This window comes from Myotis daubentonii, chromosome 1 (assembly GCF_963259705.1).
Source record: "Myotis daubentonii chromosome 1, mMyoDau2.1, whole genome shotgun sequence".
In the NCBI taxonomy this organism is placed as follows: Eukaryota; Metazoa; Chordata; class Mammalia; order Chiroptera; family Vespertilionidae; genus Myotis; species Myotis daubentonii.
This window is the reverse complement of record NC_081840.1, coordinates 31,384,410-31,402,471: the sequence shown is the minus strand read 5'-3', so window position 1 is coordinate 31,402,471 and position 18,062 is coordinate 31,384,410. Positions and strand designations below refer to the sequence as shown.

Below are 18,062 nucleotides of genomic sequence, written 5' to 3'. Positions count from 1 at the left end.
GGAGAGAGGAGAGGAAGAGAAATGTGTACACATGAAACTGGTGAAGTCTGAATAAGGTTGATGATTCCTATGATGTCAAATTCCTAGCTGAGAGAAATTGGGCAAAGGGTATATAGAGTCTCTCTATATTCTTATTACTGCTTGTGAATGTAAAATTATCTCAAAATATTTTTTAAAGCTAACATTTGCATTAGCCAAAGCTAGAAGTTTTGTCCTTCCCTTTGAGAGAGTTAATAGCCCTCCAAATAGCCAACCCCCCAAACATCAGGTGACAACAGGACACTGCATTTGGTGCCATTAGCACCGGTTCGCTGTGTTACTTTCCATAAAGCAAAAACCCCTTGAGAAAGCCTCTCAGTAGCAGAACTGTCTGTGTGCCTTGGATTTACATGTGCCAGCTTGACAGGAAGATTAGCTGAATCTCACCAGGGACAACTGTGGTTTGTCCTTCTGCTCCCAAGAAGACTGAAAGCCAAACCTCTGACCTGAGGCATTAGCCTCTAGCACAAAGCCAAGGGCTTTGGCCCAAAAAGCTCTGCTCTGGGAAATCAATTTGCAACCTTGTAATTTATAACAGAGTTCTCTATAAAATATTCCAGCTTCATCTTAAGTGCCCAGAACACTACAAAACTGTGTTGAAATTTTCATTTAGACAAAGAGTTTGGCCCTTGGTAATGCTTTTTAACTGAATAAACTATACAATTATTTTCCCTTTAAAAAATCCTTTATTTACATTAGGTTTGTAAATTCTACCTAATCTAACAAACTGAGGCAGCAGTATCAAAGAAAAGGAAGTAACTCCTTCCTAAGTTCACAGAGGTTTGCAAAGTGCTCTCAAACAGTTCTATCATTGCTTAGTACTATTTCATTGGTTCATTGATTCACTGATCACCTATGAATGCCAGAAATATGCTGTCTTTTGGATACAGACACACACACATAACTACACAGCCACTACCTTCAAAGTCTCTAATCTATTGGATGAGTAAGATATTTTAACAACAACAATAAACTATATTATTATATCAATGAGATCTGAGCAACATATTGAGAAAGTCCAAATAGCTGAGTGACTTAAAGTATACCTTTCCTAGGACTGTCAGCACCTTTATGCCTATTTGTGAAATCACAGTACTAGGTATCTAGTCTTGCAGTGGAATAGCAAACACATTTCCCTTTCCTAAGGTTCAAATACAGCTCAACAGGAATTTCAATATTTTTCTTCTTAGGATGAATTCATTCCAATTTTGAAAGAAATAGAAAATGAAAATGAATTTTTACAAAAAGCATACAATGTAGGTAAAACAGTATCAGTAGGTCAAAGGAAGCAAAAATTGACTTCATCTATCTTGCTAGATTGCACGTCCTGTGTGACAGGAATTGTCTGCTTCATCATTGTCATCCCAGAGCCTGGAACAATGTCTTGTAAGTAAAGACTTAATCAACATTTATTATCAAATACTGGAACAAGAAACAGATCTTTGAGTTCTAACCTGTCCATCAATATCTATCTAAATATTTATGAATTCGTGACCAAACTTCCTGTCAGGCCTCAGCTCTCAACATAGAGAATTTTACCTCCTTTTAAAAATAATGTTTCCTTTCCTTTAACCACACAATATTTATTATGAAGTTAATAAGCCAGTATTAAATCAAAACTCTTCTAACAGAAGATTTAAATGATAATAAAGTATTACCATTTACAGTAAGGAGGATGTTGGCTTGCGGTTCTAGTTTTATTTGCTTCCTTATCATATGGAAAAAATGGTTCTCAATTATCTTGAGAATGGTTGAATGAATGAATTACTTCTAATTATACTGTGCTCTGTAATTTACTGAAATGTATGAGTCATTAAAAACATGCGAAAATTATGAGACCATTGATTTTTCTACTTTAGAAGGCACTCTAAAGCCAAGCAATAACTGTCAGATTAAACATGTCAGTCTCTTTGAATGGACTCGAGTTTTAAGTTGTGCCATTTGAAAAGAGGGATCTTAATCGAAACCACTAGGTGTAACTTGGGGGCTGTGCTGGTTTGCTTCTCTTCTAACAATGACAGGTTCCCCCTGGAAAGGCTGCTTTCCATTAATTTCTCATTTATTATCAAGATAAAGTTTGATACAAGGTTATAATATTAAACTATTAATTCAGACTCCATCTTCTGACTTTTCCTGGGTACTTCTCACAAAATCTCCCCAAATATGCATTCAAATTTGAATCTTAGAAATGTAAAGATCATGAAAGAATATAAATTCTGAGACTGAGTTTAAGTGATTGAATATGGCAACTAGGCTGAGAGACTAGAACTTGTCTCCTTACTGTTGATCTAGCATTTTGTTCATCATACCTCACCTATATTACCGCCAGTTTGTACCCAAGGTATGCAATCCTCTGATCTTCACATTGGGTTCTAAGGGTGGAACCTTTAACTCAGCATTAGAAGAGTTATGCCCAAGGTCTTGAATTCCTTCACACGAGCCTGCCATATTTCATCTGAGCAGCCAACCTGTATAAGTTTTCTGATGGCCTTTGCTGTATGTTTAACTCTGAGATTATAATAGTACAATTCCAGTAAAAAAACTAGTGGGATTTATTTTCAATGCTTAGGAAGATGATGATTAGGAATGGAAAAGAAACTTTATTTGAAAAAAAATAAACATGTAAAAAAACAGGAATAATTAAGGTGTGATAAGGAGATACTTGTCCACCAGATGATAATATGCAACAAGAATCATAGTAACTAATAAAGATCATTGTCTCTGTAATGCAGACCTGGTCCAAATCCAAGTTTTGTTGTGTGTGACCTAAGGCAATTCATGTAATCTCTTAGAGTGCAAATTCCATAATAATAAATTGGGGATAATTATAGTACTTATCTATATATACATAAAAGGCTAAAATACAAAGTGTCTCCTCAGGAGTTTGACCAGGAGACCAGGAGTTCCATCACTCACTATGGCATGGCAGCACGGAATGAAGGCAGGCCCCAGCCCACAACCAGCAGCCGGCAGCCGGGAAGGGAGGTCCCACTGGCAGCTGGAAGGCCCTGATCAGCCCTGATCACTGGCCAGGCCTAGGGATCCTACCCATTCACGAATTTCATACACCAGGCCTCTAGTGTATTGATAAGAGTGAAAGTTAAATATACTAAGACTATTGACCTATTAAATTCATAAAAATATGAATGCTTAATATTAGCAATGTTACTATGAGAAAGGACACATGTAAACTTATGTTTGTTAAAGCTCATTTGACCTTTTAAAAGAAGTAAACTTTTAAAATCATATAAGCTAAAAACAATATGCATGCCCTTGGACCTGGAAAATGCCATTCTCAATGTTTACCTTAATATAATCATTAGATATCTTAAATATCCAATAATAGGAGATTGATAAATATGGCATATCCTTTAAATGGAATATAAATATTAACATAGTATATATTTATAATAAAATACTAGGGGCCCGGTGCACGAAATTCGTGCACTGGATGTGGGGGGGGGGGGAGTGTCCCTCAGCCCAGCTTGCCCCCTCTCACATACTGGGAGCCCTTAGGCGTTGACCCCCATCACCCTCCAATCGCAGGATCGGCCCCTTGTCCAGGCCTGACGCCTCTGACAGAGGTGTCAGGCCTGGGCAGGGGACCCTCATTTCCCCCCATCACTGGTTCTTCCCCCAGCCTAGGCCTGATGCCTCTGGCCCAGGCATCAGGCCTGGGCAGAGGACCCCCAGACCCCTCCGATTGCTGGCTCTGCCCCTTGCCCAGGCCTGATGCCTCAGCCAGAGGCGTAGACCCCCATCACCCTCTGATCACCTGATCGGCCCCTTGCCCAGGCCTGACGCCTCTGCCAGAGGTGTCAGGCTTGGACAGGGGACCCCCATCTCCCCCCGATCACTGGCTCTGGCCCCCACCCAGGCCTGAGGCCTCTGGCCCAGGAATCATGCCTGGGCAGGGGACCCCCATCTCCCTCTGATCGCTTGCTCCACCCCCTGCCCAAGCCTGACGCCTCTGACCCAGGCTTCAGGCCTGGGCAAGGGGACCATCATATCCCCCCAATCCCCGGCTCCGCCCCCCACCCAGGCCTGATGCCTCGGCCAGAGGAGTTGACCCTCATCACCCTCCAATCACCAATCACCGGATCTGCCCCTTGACCAGGCCTGAGGCCTCCGGCAGAGGTGTCAGGCCTGGGCAGGGGACCCCCAGCTCCCCGTGGTTGCAGGCTCCGCCCCTGCCCAGGCCTAACGCCTCTGGCCTAGGCTTCTGGCTCGGGCAGCGGGGACCCGCAGCTGCAGCGGCCCCGCAATCGTGGGCTCCGCTTTAGGCCCAGGCAAGGGACCCCTAGCTCCCAGGACTGCCAGCTTTGACCGTGCCCAGCTCCCATCGCTGGCTCCACCCCTACTTCTTGCTATCACTGGCCAGGGCGGAAAAGGCACCTGATCTCCGATCATGGCTGGGGGGCAGGGCAAAGGCGGCCCCAGGGCCGCCTTTGCCCTGCCCCCCAGCTCTTAGCTCCCCCCTGGGTTTCCAATCACTGTCAGTGGCAGGGGACTTCTTCCTGCTTTCCCTTTCGCCTCCCTGCATTGTGCCTACATATGCAAATTAACCGCCATCTTGTTGGTAGTTAACCGCCATCTTGTTGGCAGTTAACTGCCAATCATAGTTGGCAGTTAATTTGCATATAGCCCTGATTAGCCAATGAAAAGGGTATCGTCGTACGCCAATTACCATTTTCCTCTTTTATTAGTGTAAATATGTTCACAAAATCAAACAAAATAAATGCGGCCAAGGCTTGGGGAGTTTCTGTTTCTAACAAGATTTTATGTCCCAATTCTATTGCTTTCTCTATTACTTTAACCTATATTCTTCCAACCTAAATTAGTTTCACTCCCTCTCCCCTTTTTTATAAATCTCACATGGTTCTCTGTACTGTATTTCAAGCATCCTCATAATTTGGAATTATTTCTGTTGCTAACTCTTTCCTTTCCCATTAGACTCTGAGCAATACAAGAGCAAGGGTTGTGTTTAATTTACCACTCCTTAGCAATTACTGTGATACCCTGCAAAACCATAGTTTCCTTTGATATGGATACAAATTTTTAATATTGGCTATTTTCCTATGATATTATAGCTCCTTCCCTTAATAGATGTTTCTATATCTCAGACATACCCCAGCAGAAATTAGGAAAGTGCAGATTTCCTCAAGAAAGTTCAAGACATAAAGCAATGAGAAAGAATGCAAATACAAGAGAAAAAGAGAATGTTTGAAGGTCTCAAGACTATGAAAAGTAAACTTGAGAGAAAGCCTCCAGATCATGCCACCATGTGTCCCTCTCCTTGACTCAAGGACTAGGCCAGGAGCAAGGCATGAACTGCCATCTGAGGCAATGGGCAATGAACAAACACAGGGATCTTTTTCTAACATAACTATATTTATACTAGAAGCCCGGTGCACAAAAATTTGTGCACTGGTGTGGGGGGGGTCCCTCAGCCCCACTTGTGTCTAGGACCCCTCGGGAGATAACGATCTGCTGGCTTAGGCCTGCTCCCGGGTGGCAGAGGGCAGGACCAATCCCTAGGTGCCTGCTCTGCAGCCTCTGGTCGGGCTCAGAGCAGGGATGATTGGGAAGTTGGGGCGCCGCCCACTGTCATGCACAGAGCAGGGCGGATCAGAAGGTTGTGGCGCCACCCCCTGTCACACACAGAGCAGGGTGATCAGGTGGTTTGGGCACTGCCCCCTGTCATGCTGCTCCAGGGGCCAGGAGGCCTCGTGGCTCCGCTGATCCCAGTGCTGGGAGGCATATTACCCTTTTCCTATATAGGATAGAGGCCTGTTGCATGAGTGGGGCTGGCTGGTTTGCCCTGAAGGGTGTCCTGGATCAGGGTGGGGGTCCCAGCCTGGATGAGGCGATGATGGCTGTTTGCATCTGGTCACACCCCCTTCAGGGTGGGAGTCCCCACTGGGGTGCCTGGCCAGTCTGGGTGAGGGGCTGAGGGCTGTTTTCAGGCTGGCGGGTGACTGAAGCTCCCAACCACTCCTTTTTTCCTTTTATTCTTGGATTTATGGCTGTAACTGGAGCTGAGAGCCGGCTTTAGCTGTGAGACCTCGCTGCTGAAAGCAGGTTTCTAGCTTTGTTTACTTTCTGTATTTGAAACTTTGTTGCGACTCCAGCTCTGAGATCCCGGCTGACTGAAAACAGGTTTCTGGGGTTTTGTTTAGCTTCTATATTTGTAACAATGTTTCTTAGCAGCTCAGAGCCTAGCAGCGGCAGGTGGGGAACATTGGAGTCCTCTGTCACTGAAGCAAGCAAGCCTCCTGTTCGTGTCAGTAGCCTGGCTGCCAGCTGCCATTTTGGCTGGCAGTTAATTTGCATATTGCCCTGATTAGCCAATGGGAAGGGTAGCGGACGTATGGCTAATTACCATGTTTCTCTTTTATTAGATAGGACTTATCTATTTTGCTCTCTTTTCTCCACCCTCTTGCTGCCTTCTGCTCTGTCAGACAGGAATGCCTATGGCTATTTGGCACTACTAGTAAAGGAGCTAAAAGAGACTTTTCAGTACTTCATAGACTATAAATGAATCCCAAATCAAAAGCAATATTCCCAAGCCAATGGATAGGCACCTCTTAGGCTTTATCATAAAAAATCATAAAATAGATGGGAAACTGGGTGGGGAGTAGAAAACCACAAAGCCCTGGAAGAAACATAAAATATAACAAACAGTCAGATAATAACAACAGAAATTACACAAATAAAAATATCATTTTTAAAAAGTTCAGTTTGTAAAATCCAACCATCTTCATAATCCTACCTTTTTCTAGTAAACTGTAAAAACTGTGTGGGAAGCACTAGAATTTCATTCAAAAGTAGGTGTTTCAATAACCATTTCTGTAGATTTATTCTAGTGAGAGTTTGAAAATGGATCAATCAAGGCATCTCAGAACAAAACAGCAGGTTAGATACAAACACCTCCTCATGCTATGACGTAGTCTGCAGCATGTGGATTCATTCATGGCTTACATTTTCCCCAAAGTCCACATTACATTTTTGTCTTTGCCTTCAGTGTGTATATATGTAGAAATATTTTATTCAGCCAAATTACTCTCCAACCGTGGTTCCATTTTCATCTATATTTAAAGACAACAGTACGTACCGAATGGTAAGCAAACACTAAGATTAGAAATGGTGCCTGGCATGACCTACTTCTTGCAGTTTCTAACAGGTAAAGAAAGAAATCGATTATAACCACTATTGTCTACATTATTTGCTAACACTTATTATTGCTTATCTTATGCAGGTGCTATGTGGGCACTTTTCATCCCCCAGCTAAGTAAGTGAGGTGGGTGGTGGTAACTCCATTATAGCTGTGCACACAGAACCATGGAACGCACTCCTCATGGTAAAGCCAGGCTACAGAACAAGTCATCCATGGCCCCATATGGACAACTCCTACTTCTTACTCCTGGACTATAACAATTAAATGATTCATTTGTCCCTTCCTCAGAGGCTAGTGGCAAAGACATGTTATATAACAACTGCACTAAAATAATTTCAACACGGTACATAAAAAGAATGCACTTAATATAATTCCTAGAGAGAGGTTTGAGTCATTCGGTATTTAACTTAGTTGTATAACATCTCCCTACCCTTACTGGAGAAAACTAATGCTGTCTATTACCTGACACACAAAATGGTGACTAATAATTATATTAGCTAACAATAATGTAAAGCTAGAACTGCAACACTCGTAAACTATGCCAAAAGTCATAACAAACTATATCTATAATAATACAAGCCTAATATGCTAATTGACTGGACATCTAATGACCTTCCAGACATCCTTCCAGATGACCTTCAGATGACGTTGGGGCTGCGAGGGCCGAGGCAAGCTGCCACGGCTACAAGGGCAAAGCCCTTGCATGAATTTCATTCATCAGGCCTCTAGTATATTATATAGTAGTAATTTATAATATATATATATACACACACACACACACACACACACACACACATTTGCATGTTCCAAATGCCTATCACAGCAAATATTAAAGTTCTCATTTACTTGTAATGTTTCTAATAAACACTGAGTCTTAGTTTATTCAATGCCTGATACATAAAAGGAAAAATAAAATTGAGGTTTCAGATAATGTCTATCTTTTTAGATAAGGCCTGAAGGTCAGCTAGAAAAGAGAAATGTCAAAAGTAACTCTGAACACTTACTCTGTAATATTTCAGTAGGTAACAACTGAAAAGCATGTGTGGACATGACGATAGCTAAGTTCCCTTGATATGTTTAGGTAGAGAGAGAAATGTCACGGCTTTCAGATACTTGGGGCATGATGCTTTCATACTACAGACTGAGGAATATAGTTCTTTGTAATGACAGACTAGGCGTAGTCTCTCAGGATTACTATATGTCTATTTAAAGACTATAGGAAAAACATGCCAGTTGTCCCATGGGCCTGGCCTGGCTTAGCCCTATCAGGGATTCTGGGTCCTCATAATTTTTTTTTAAGATGGTCTTTATTCTATCACCTAGGAAAAAACAGTTAGTTTCATTTGCAAAACTATTGTATTTAGATGTACTAATTTTAAAAACCAGGGAAAATAATTATTGAATTATTACAGAATTGTGGCCTATATTTTTAAATTTTTATTGAATTTATTGTGGTAATAAAATTATATAGGTTTCAGGTGTAAAATTCTATAACACATTATCTGTATATTGTATTGTGTGTTCACCATCCAAAGTCAAGTCTCCTTCCTATATTTTCTTATACTGGACCCTGTGAATATATGTGTTTGTATTACAAACAACATCTGATATGTAATAGTACTCAAAAGCACTCAGACACTATTACCATGCAATTTGTGTGGGGATCTGTACTACATTCTGCCTGCATCCTTACTGGCAGGTAGTTCATTTTCTCCTGAAGGAGACAGATCATTGCATTTTTAAATACTTCGAATATTGTTTAAATTTTAATTTTTTAAATTAACTAAATGTATTGGGTCACATTGGTTAATAAGATTATATAGATTTCAAGTGTACAAGTCTATGATATGTCTCCTGTATACTGCATTGTGTGGCCACCACCAAAGTCTAATCATCTTCCATCACCATCTATTTGCCTCCCTGCTCTTTCCCTCTAGTAACCACCATACTGTTGTCTGTGTCTATGAATTTCAGTTTTATATTCCACATATGAGTGAAATCATATGGTTCTGAGCTTTTTCTGACTTACTTCCTTTAGCATAATATTCTGAAGGCCCATCCATGTTGTTGCAAATATTTTAAGTAATATGTCATAACTCTCCCCATCTTCAATTAGCCAAACTAAATATTCATATTTCCTTTAACTATTTGACTTATAAAAAGATTCCCAGAACTTTATATCTTACGTTCTGGTAAGTGTGTGGCCACTTGATAGTATTTCTTTTAAAATATCCAGCTGGAAGCTGAACACAATATTTTACCTATAATCTGATTAACATTGACTGTATTGGGATGATTATTGCCACTCTTGATCTGAAGATAAAAGTGCTTTAATGCATCTTAAGACCATTTCAGCTTCCTTTCACTATATTCACATGTAAATATATATTCACTATATATTTACATAGTACACTGAACCCAGCACATTTGTCTGTGGTGTCTTCTGGGAAGGTGCTGCCTTCACTTTTGAGTTCAGCTGTGCATTGTTATAGGAACCTCTTGAGTATTTAAATATTGAATCAAGAAAATGATGCCAGTCCGGCCAGTGTGGCTCAGTGGTTGAGCATCAACCCATGAACCATGAGGTCATGGTTTGATTCTGGTCAGGGCACATGCCCAGGTTGTGGGCTCAATCTCTAGTAGGGGGCGTGCAGGAGGCAGCTGATCAATGATTTACTCTCATCATTGATGTTTCTATCTCCCTCTCCCTCTTCCCTTCCTCTCTGAAATCAATAAAAATATATTCTTTAAAAAGAAAAAGATGCCATGTATGTATAAGAATGCCATCCCTGTTTTTCACATTTAATAATAGGAAGAAATATTTAGGCATGCTTTTCTAAATTAATATATACACATATATATATTAAAATAAACTGATTAAAAGGAAGTTACTTCTACTTATAGAAATAATATATTGCCTACTGTTTTTGGAAGAAGTAGAGTGCTTCTGTGATAGATTAGATTTAAAAATAACCCAAGAATTTTAAGTATTCAAAATATAAATTTCTTTAATAGTACAGGCATAATGTTGCCTGAATATTTTGCATAATTCTGATAGAACTTTTCATATAATGGGATCTTCCAACTGATATTTTATGCTTATTACAAAACACATGAAACAAGAAATGAAGACCGAAGAGCTTTTTCTACTGATTTTTCCAAACTACATACAATATTAGAAAAAAAAAAAAGTAAGACAATGGAAAATTAGAAAATGATGATACAGTTAATTTTAAGCTTCATTCCACAAAGCAAACTGAAAAAAATCCAGCATGATGAGAAATATGTGGTCTATACATTATACAAAGTCATACATTTTTTCATACAATCCCCAAACCTAACAATGAAGTCCCTAGCCATCTACTTTAGTTGAATTATTTCCCAGTAAAATAATTTCAAACTGTAGGATACATTTTTTGAGCTTTATCCATCATCCTTTTTATTTTTTCCTATGATCCCCTCTTCCCTTTTAAATTCTCATTCACTGCACCCATTTCTTTTGTCTTCTAGGTGCACAGAATGTCAGCAAGTAGCAAAGCCCAAGGGATGGATTTGAACATTAAATTTTAAAATGATCTAGAGCAACTATTGTAATTAGTAGTCAATAAAATACTTTCAACCAAATATAATTAATCTAGGTACTATTCTATATGTAAAAATAAAAAAACATTGCCTAAGGCAACCTTTCATGATAAAAATGCTACAATCCCCACATCAGTACTGACTTTAATGCCACAATTTGAATTAGAGAAAACATTATTCACATAAGGCAAGTTAAGACTGAATTAAATCACAGTGATTAATTTGATTGTGGGTTAAAGCTGAATTTTTTTTAAACCTATAAAACTATGTAGAAATGATAGAAGGAAATCTCAGTAATCAGAGTGAAGGTTTTTCTGTAATTAGCTGCAATGCATCATTAAATTCTATTGTACTAGCAACTAAAAAAGATAGCTCTTTTGAACTAACAAGAGAGGCATCAGAACAAAGATATTTAGCTTCGATACATTATATTCCAATCTTTTTAATTATGTACTCATAGTTAAATATGGTAACATCATTAATAAAATATTTGAAAGAAGTAATCAACAAAATGTGAGATAAGAAATATAGTAAGACAAGTATTTGACCATTGAGGAATAGGAAATATAACAGAGATCTCTAACATCAAATAGGGGATATTTGTTAAAATTGAGAAGCTATTTACTAAAGTTACATCATCTAGTATATTCATATTTCTAATATTTTATTTCTACAATTACAGAATTTATGTCATTACTGTCATCAGCCATTCATTTTCTTTATTCCACCCTTATATTTTTAATAAGCTCAATCTATTTCATTCTTATTACCAAAATATCCTAGAGTGAAGATATGTATATAATATATATGTATGGATAAATAGGTAGATAGAAAGTTTTATTATGAAAGCCATAGAAGCTCACTGGCTGCTGTGCTAAAATACACCATAAAGAAACAAAGGTAAAAGCACAGTTATTTGGCTACACAATAACCCAGATAGAACATGATAGTAACTTGGACAAGGTAATAGTAATAAAGGTGGTAAGAAATGAAGGTGGAGCCAACAAAACTTGATGGAGATTTTATTGTGGGGGAAGCGGAATTTCATTCTAAGAACCTGAGGGGTGGAGTTGCCATTAACTGCGTTGGGGAAGAATATCAGTGGAGCATATTTATGGGAGATGTTTAGTTCACTTCTGGATAATTTCACTGAACATGAATGGGCAATTGGACAGGAAAGTCTATAGTGCAGGGAATAGGTCCAAGGTGAGTATGTATATTTTGGTGGTGTTTGCATAAATTTTTAAAATAATTGGATTGAATATCATTGAAGAAAAGAATATAGTCAAAAGAGGAAGAGGCACAGGACTGAGCTCTAGAATATCCCAAATTTAGGGAATTATCTTGGTCAAACTTCTTTCAAGCAATGCCATACTAAATTATACACAGACCAAAACTATATGACAGTGTCAGGCACTACAGCCTTTGCTAAAATTGGGCATTAACTTTGTCCCTTTGACATATTAAAATTGGTCTCTTGCTGTTTCAATATTAATTCATTACAAGTGAAAAAAAGATGTTCCTATATGCTTACTAGAGGCCTGGTGCACAGATTCATGCACCAGTAGGGTCCCTTGGCCTGAACTTTGGGGATCGGGCCGATATTGGCTCTCTGACATCCCCTGAGGGGTCCCGGATTGTGAGAAGGCGGTTCTCAGGTGATGCACCCTGGAATCGGGCTCCCTCCTGTCTGGATTGGGCCTGTAGGGATCAGGTCCCCTCCTGTCTGGATCAGGTCTGTGGGGATCGGGCTGAAACGGGCTCTCCAATATCCCCTGAGGGGTCCCAGATTGCAAGAGGGTGCAGGGCATCATAGTTACCAGTTGAACAGTTGAACGGTCGAATGGTCACTTAGGCTTTTATATATATAGATTAGTAATTTGTATTTTTATCTTCTATGTGTTCAGCTCATTTTTGTTCTTGATTATTATTGATTTATAAAATCACCCTTACATATTAAGTAACCTTTCACTTATGGTATTTATTGCAAATACTCTCATTTTCATCTTCATAGTTTTTGGTATGAGAAGTTTTACATTTTCTAGCCAAATCTATTTACTAATTACTTTCTTATGTATTACATCACTTTAATACATACAAAAATAAGTTATTTACATATTTTCTTCTAATTGTTTATGGTTTCTTATTTTATACATTTAACTCTGAGTCTTTCTGATATTTATGTTAGGTCATGTGGAAAGACTCTCATTAAATATTTTATTAGATTTTTAGTTCATTTTATAATTATATTAAATAATATGTCAATTCCATCTTTGCTTTGGCTACTAATTGTTGGGTCTATAATTCAATACTTTATTATAGTATTTTAAAGTTATGTGTTAGGTTATTTATTTGTCAAATAACTAAATGCCCAACAGGCATATGGGTCTTCCCCTTGGTGTTTAGGTTCACTACTAACCCAGACATCTGGATGCCAATTTTATTTTTTCTTGTTTGGTATAGCATATGGTGGGTAGCCTAAGAATACACTTTTAAAATTCACCCTCATTGCCTATGAAATTAGTGGAAATCTCTGAAGCCAAGACTTTGGCATATGTCTCCTTACTTACAGTGCTGTTACAGTTAGTTCTTATGCATCTGGGTGGGAATTTTCTTAATAGGCTAGGAGAAATTAATAAAGGCCTGGAGAGTTTGCTGCTACATTAAAATAAATTTAGATATGTTTTTTTTAAATGCACAGCAAAACTTACATATTTACCAGTCATTTAAATCTGCTTTTTCTATTAGACATAATCTATCCAAAGATTCCCCATTCAGTTAGGAGGCACAACCATGATTTTTTTCCTTACCCAAAAGCTAATTCATTTTAATATGTATACTTATTTCTTTAAAAATACTTTCATTTGAATTAAAATTTTATTTCACTTTTAATATTAGCCTCTCCATCTATTTTTAATTATTATTCCAGTGGATACTCCAGTGGATAATCAGAAGCACATTTCCATGACCACAACTTATGAACCAAAAAATATGATAAATAATAGGAACCCAGAAATCACCTTCTGCTACATGGCAGTGCCATGCCAACACCCCATGCCAGTGTGTTAGACCCTACCAATGGCATAAAGCAGGCAGTTGAACAGGTCCTCTAAGAGAAGCACAGTCTATGGGTCGTGCTCTTTTCTAATGTAAAAGGCCATTATTCTATCATTTCACTGGTGTTTCTGTCGTCTACCATATGACATCACTGAACTTTCTAGAAGAAAAGCTTCTACCTGAGATGGTGATGGACAAAGTAGATAGCTCCCTCGTGACCTCAGTTTCACTAAAGGTGGACCTCAAAGGACCTCCTGCATTTGACGTCTTAAACACCGACTCACACCTGCACCCCTGAGGAGGATTCTGTTCCTTCTTTGGATACCCTCCCAAGTAACCACATAGTGAATCATTTATACATTAATCAAATTCCATGGAAATGGAATCTGTCCTTTTCTCCTCTGTGGTCACATTTTCCTCTTTAAGTGGCCATTTAAATAGCAAATTTATCTTGTAAAATGTTTAAGACGAGCACATGTCATCCTCTTTCAAGATTCTTTCATATAATTACCCTTGAGTATATCAGCAGGCTTCTCTCCCTCAATTTTCACATTCCATGTTCATTCCGTACACATCCGCTCAACCATCTGCTCCTAACAATGCCTGCTCTGGCTTAAAAAACTAACTGCTTGTTGTTTCATGACATTCCCCCTAACTAAACATCTACTTTGCCCGTTTGTTCTTTCCCTTTTACTTTGAAAGGTACTTGTTGAGCAGGTCTTATAGAAGAACTACAACTCGACCTCATATAATTAAGAGAACAAATCAAATTTGTGGGAAATGGCAAGGAAGGTAATGTGCTGTTCCATTATCATTTGTCAAAAATCAGTACCTAAAAATAAAAGTCTCCACTGATGCTTATAAAGTAAAATAGATCACGACCAGTTTTCTCTAAAACTCCTGTGTGCAAGCCCTATTTGTCATCCTCTATATTTGACCTGAGTCAGCTGGGTGTATAAAGTGAGAAGTTTTTAAAATTTGGTTTTGTTTATTGTGAAGAGGCCTTCGGTCCTTTCTTTGCCCCTAATATGAGATGGATGGGAAACATTTAAAAAGGTTTCATGAAAATACAAGCAAGAAATTAGAGATATCAAATAAATGGGGAGGATAGTGTCCATCTTATAGATTTGTGTGGGGTAAACAAAGAATTGTAAGTTGCTTTAGAAACATGTGAAAGGGGAGAGAATTTAGGGGAGGATAGCAAACATAATTCTTTTTAGTTTATAAGCAAGGAAGTTGTTTTCTAAATTTTAAATGGGCAAAAAGGTCAAAGAAAAAAATCAAGAATAAAATCTACCAGGGGAAATGGCAGCCCTGTTAGAGTTTTAGAGGAATGTAGCAAATTACTCTGAGTGGCAATGAGAGTGTTTTATGGAAATGCAGTAATTAGCTGTTTTCAGAACCCACAATTTCTAAATTGAGTGTGATGACTAGTACTAATTGATGATTAATGGTTGAGTGCTTTGCACCTTCTAAGCATTCAATAATGTGATTGATTGATATGTTACTTATGAAATAGAGTAACATTTATGAAGCAATTATACAAGCAATATGTGAGTGGGAAAACTACAGGCATCTGAGGATCCTATTGAAATAGAAAATAAATAACAACAATAATGATAACCCCTACCTTCTCTGTGTCGATGCCTTTTGACATGGACCAGGTTGAGACAATATAATCCATGACTCGTTCACTAAGGCCTTTGGGGACCTGATAAAGTTTCAGAAAGTCCCGTACATTATTCAGCATCTCATGGTATCGGTTGGTGTTGGCATACATTTGCTGGAAAATTGTGGTAACATTTCCAAAAATAGTTGCATAAAGAAGAGCTGAAAGAGAAGAAATGATGAAAATGAAACAAATATCCCAAGTGGGAAAAAAAATGTGAATATTGACCCAATCAATGAATAGTGTGACAGAGATGTCTTTATAAACTTTAGGAGCTAATACATGTTAACCCCTGAGAAAAGTGCCTGGTTTTTGGTATTAATTCAGTAAGTGTTACCTACAGTAGGACAAACATGCGTATGTAATACTCTGGTCAATGTGGCAAAACATGAGAGTGGCTAACAGATTTCGTGAAGAATTAAATGCTCCAAAATTATAATTTTCCTAGGAAATTCTAGCCTCGCATCTAAAGTCATCCTCCAGCCTTGTGCTCATGAATGACCAATTTGAATTTTCTAGGGATTGATGATCCAGTTTAGAAATGTATGTTCTTTCTCATTGCTTGCTCCTTCCAGCTTTTGGAACACTTCCCTACTTATAAATATTGTTGACATAACATAAGAAATATAGGGACTGAAGACAAATTAAAGTGTTCCGTTTTTAGAAGGTTCTGAAGAGAAACATGGTTGGAATTAACAGCTAAAAGGAAACTTTGGAGTGCCTGAAAATTCAGGTTATTAAATTCATGTCAGTATACCAGTATTGTAAATTGTTTTATTTCATCATTTTAATTAAAAGTAAAGCCAGCTTGCAGACCAGTGCTATTTATCTACAGGAGCCTAAGATGGGAGAGGGTTTTGTAATCCCCCTGACTATGATCCCCTTCCTCAACCCATAATTTACCAACCCTTCTCTCTCCACATCTGGTCAGGCTACTAATGTTTACCTGATCTTGTAAAAGCTCTGAAAAGCCGCTGAGTTCAGCCCAAACTGACCATGCCCCCAAGTGCACACAACCCCCACTCTATCCCTTCCCTTGGTTAACACTAAGCTCTTTTGAAAGCAAGCAATACTTTATTCACCTTAGTATTCAGTGAACACAATGTTTAGTAACCACATACATTCCATAAGCATTTGACAAATAAGTGGACTATCAGACAATGATCACTTCCATTCTACATCCTCCAAGCATTTAAAAAAAATGATTCCTCTAAACAAAGTATGAGCTATTTCATTTTGCCATTTCGTCAACCAAAATTCCTTTTGAAGGAGGTGATATAAAATCAAGCTAGTAGTGCAAATTAACATCCTTAACATATTTTCAGAAAATCATGTGGGGTTTTTTTAAGAACAATTGTTCTCTGAATACAACAAATTACAATTGCACATCAGGAAGCTGTAATTTTATCAGTATTTAGGCTGGTGTTGCTGCTGTTACTTAGGAATTTTGATGACAGTGCAGGTAATTTTCAAGATAGATGATGTTTTGTTAAAACTGAGCAAGAATAATATGGTGCTGACATTTCTCAACTGGGTCTTTCAACCTTTGGAATATTTATATTTAAAAATAGAGGTAATCACAGACTTAACATCTCTATTCCACCATTGTGTTATTAAGAAAGTCAAACACAGAAATAATATGTAAAATAATGATAGAAAAATACATGTAAAATATGGAATTTCACATTTTCAGAAAGGAGAAGGAGAATTTATGTTTTTCAAATAATGAGTATTATTTTACATTTTCAGAAAAGAGAAGCAAGGAGAATTTATGTTTTTAAAATAATGAGCATTTGCCCTGCTGGCGTGGCTCAGTGATTGAGCATCGACCTATGAACTGGTTCGATTCCTGGTCAGGACACATGCCCGGGTTGTGGGCTCCATCCCCAGTGTGGGGCATGCAGGAGGCAGCTGATCAATGATTCTCTCTCATCATTGATGTTTCTAGCTCTCTCTCCCTCTCCCTTCCTCTCTGAAATCAATAAAAATATAAAATAAAAAGCATTTTAGGGATTAATGAAATAATGCTGCAATCATGTGTTGTAATAGTGCCCAGCTATTTTAAGTTGTCAATAAATATCACAGAACTACCTATTATTTGACATATTTAACTTGTTTGGCTCCCCAAGATGTTTGCAATATGTTCTTTTTGCCAAAGTGTCTTACTACTGCTTTTATGTGTAACAAATTACCACACATTTTATCTTTGTGGGTACATTAAATATGCATACATTCTGCTCAAATGAAAAGTTTAAGTACTAAAATATAAAGAAAACTGCCAATGTATTAAAAGTTTGCAGCATTAATAAATGAAGAATGTAATCAACATCTCAATAAGTTTGGCATATTTACAAAGCTATCCACTTCTGACTCTCATTTTCATGTGAGTATGGTGTCTATACTGGAGAGGACTAAACAAGGTCATAATTTAAGGTAAGAGATTCAAGTATATGTGTATATATACTTAAAAAATATTTTTACTTATAATAAGTTGCAAAAAGAGCACAGAAAATTTGCATGTATCCAACATGCAGCTTC

At 38.1% G+C, this 18,062-nt stretch overlaps 1 protein-coding gene across 1 annotated transcript in view; it reads right to left on the bottom strand.

Annotated features, from left to right (window-relative positions):
• KCNH5 (potassium voltage-gated channel subfamily H member 5) overlaps positions 1-18,062 on the bottom strand; it is a 250,185-nt gene that overhangs the window by 81,103 nt on the left and 151,020 nt on the right. The window contains exon 8 of the mRNA XM_059694117.1: positions 15,486-15,685. Within this exon, the coding sequence (XP_059550100.1) occupies positions 15,486-15,685 (200 nt within the window). The remainder of the gene's footprint in view (positions 1-15,485; positions 15,686-18,062) is intronic.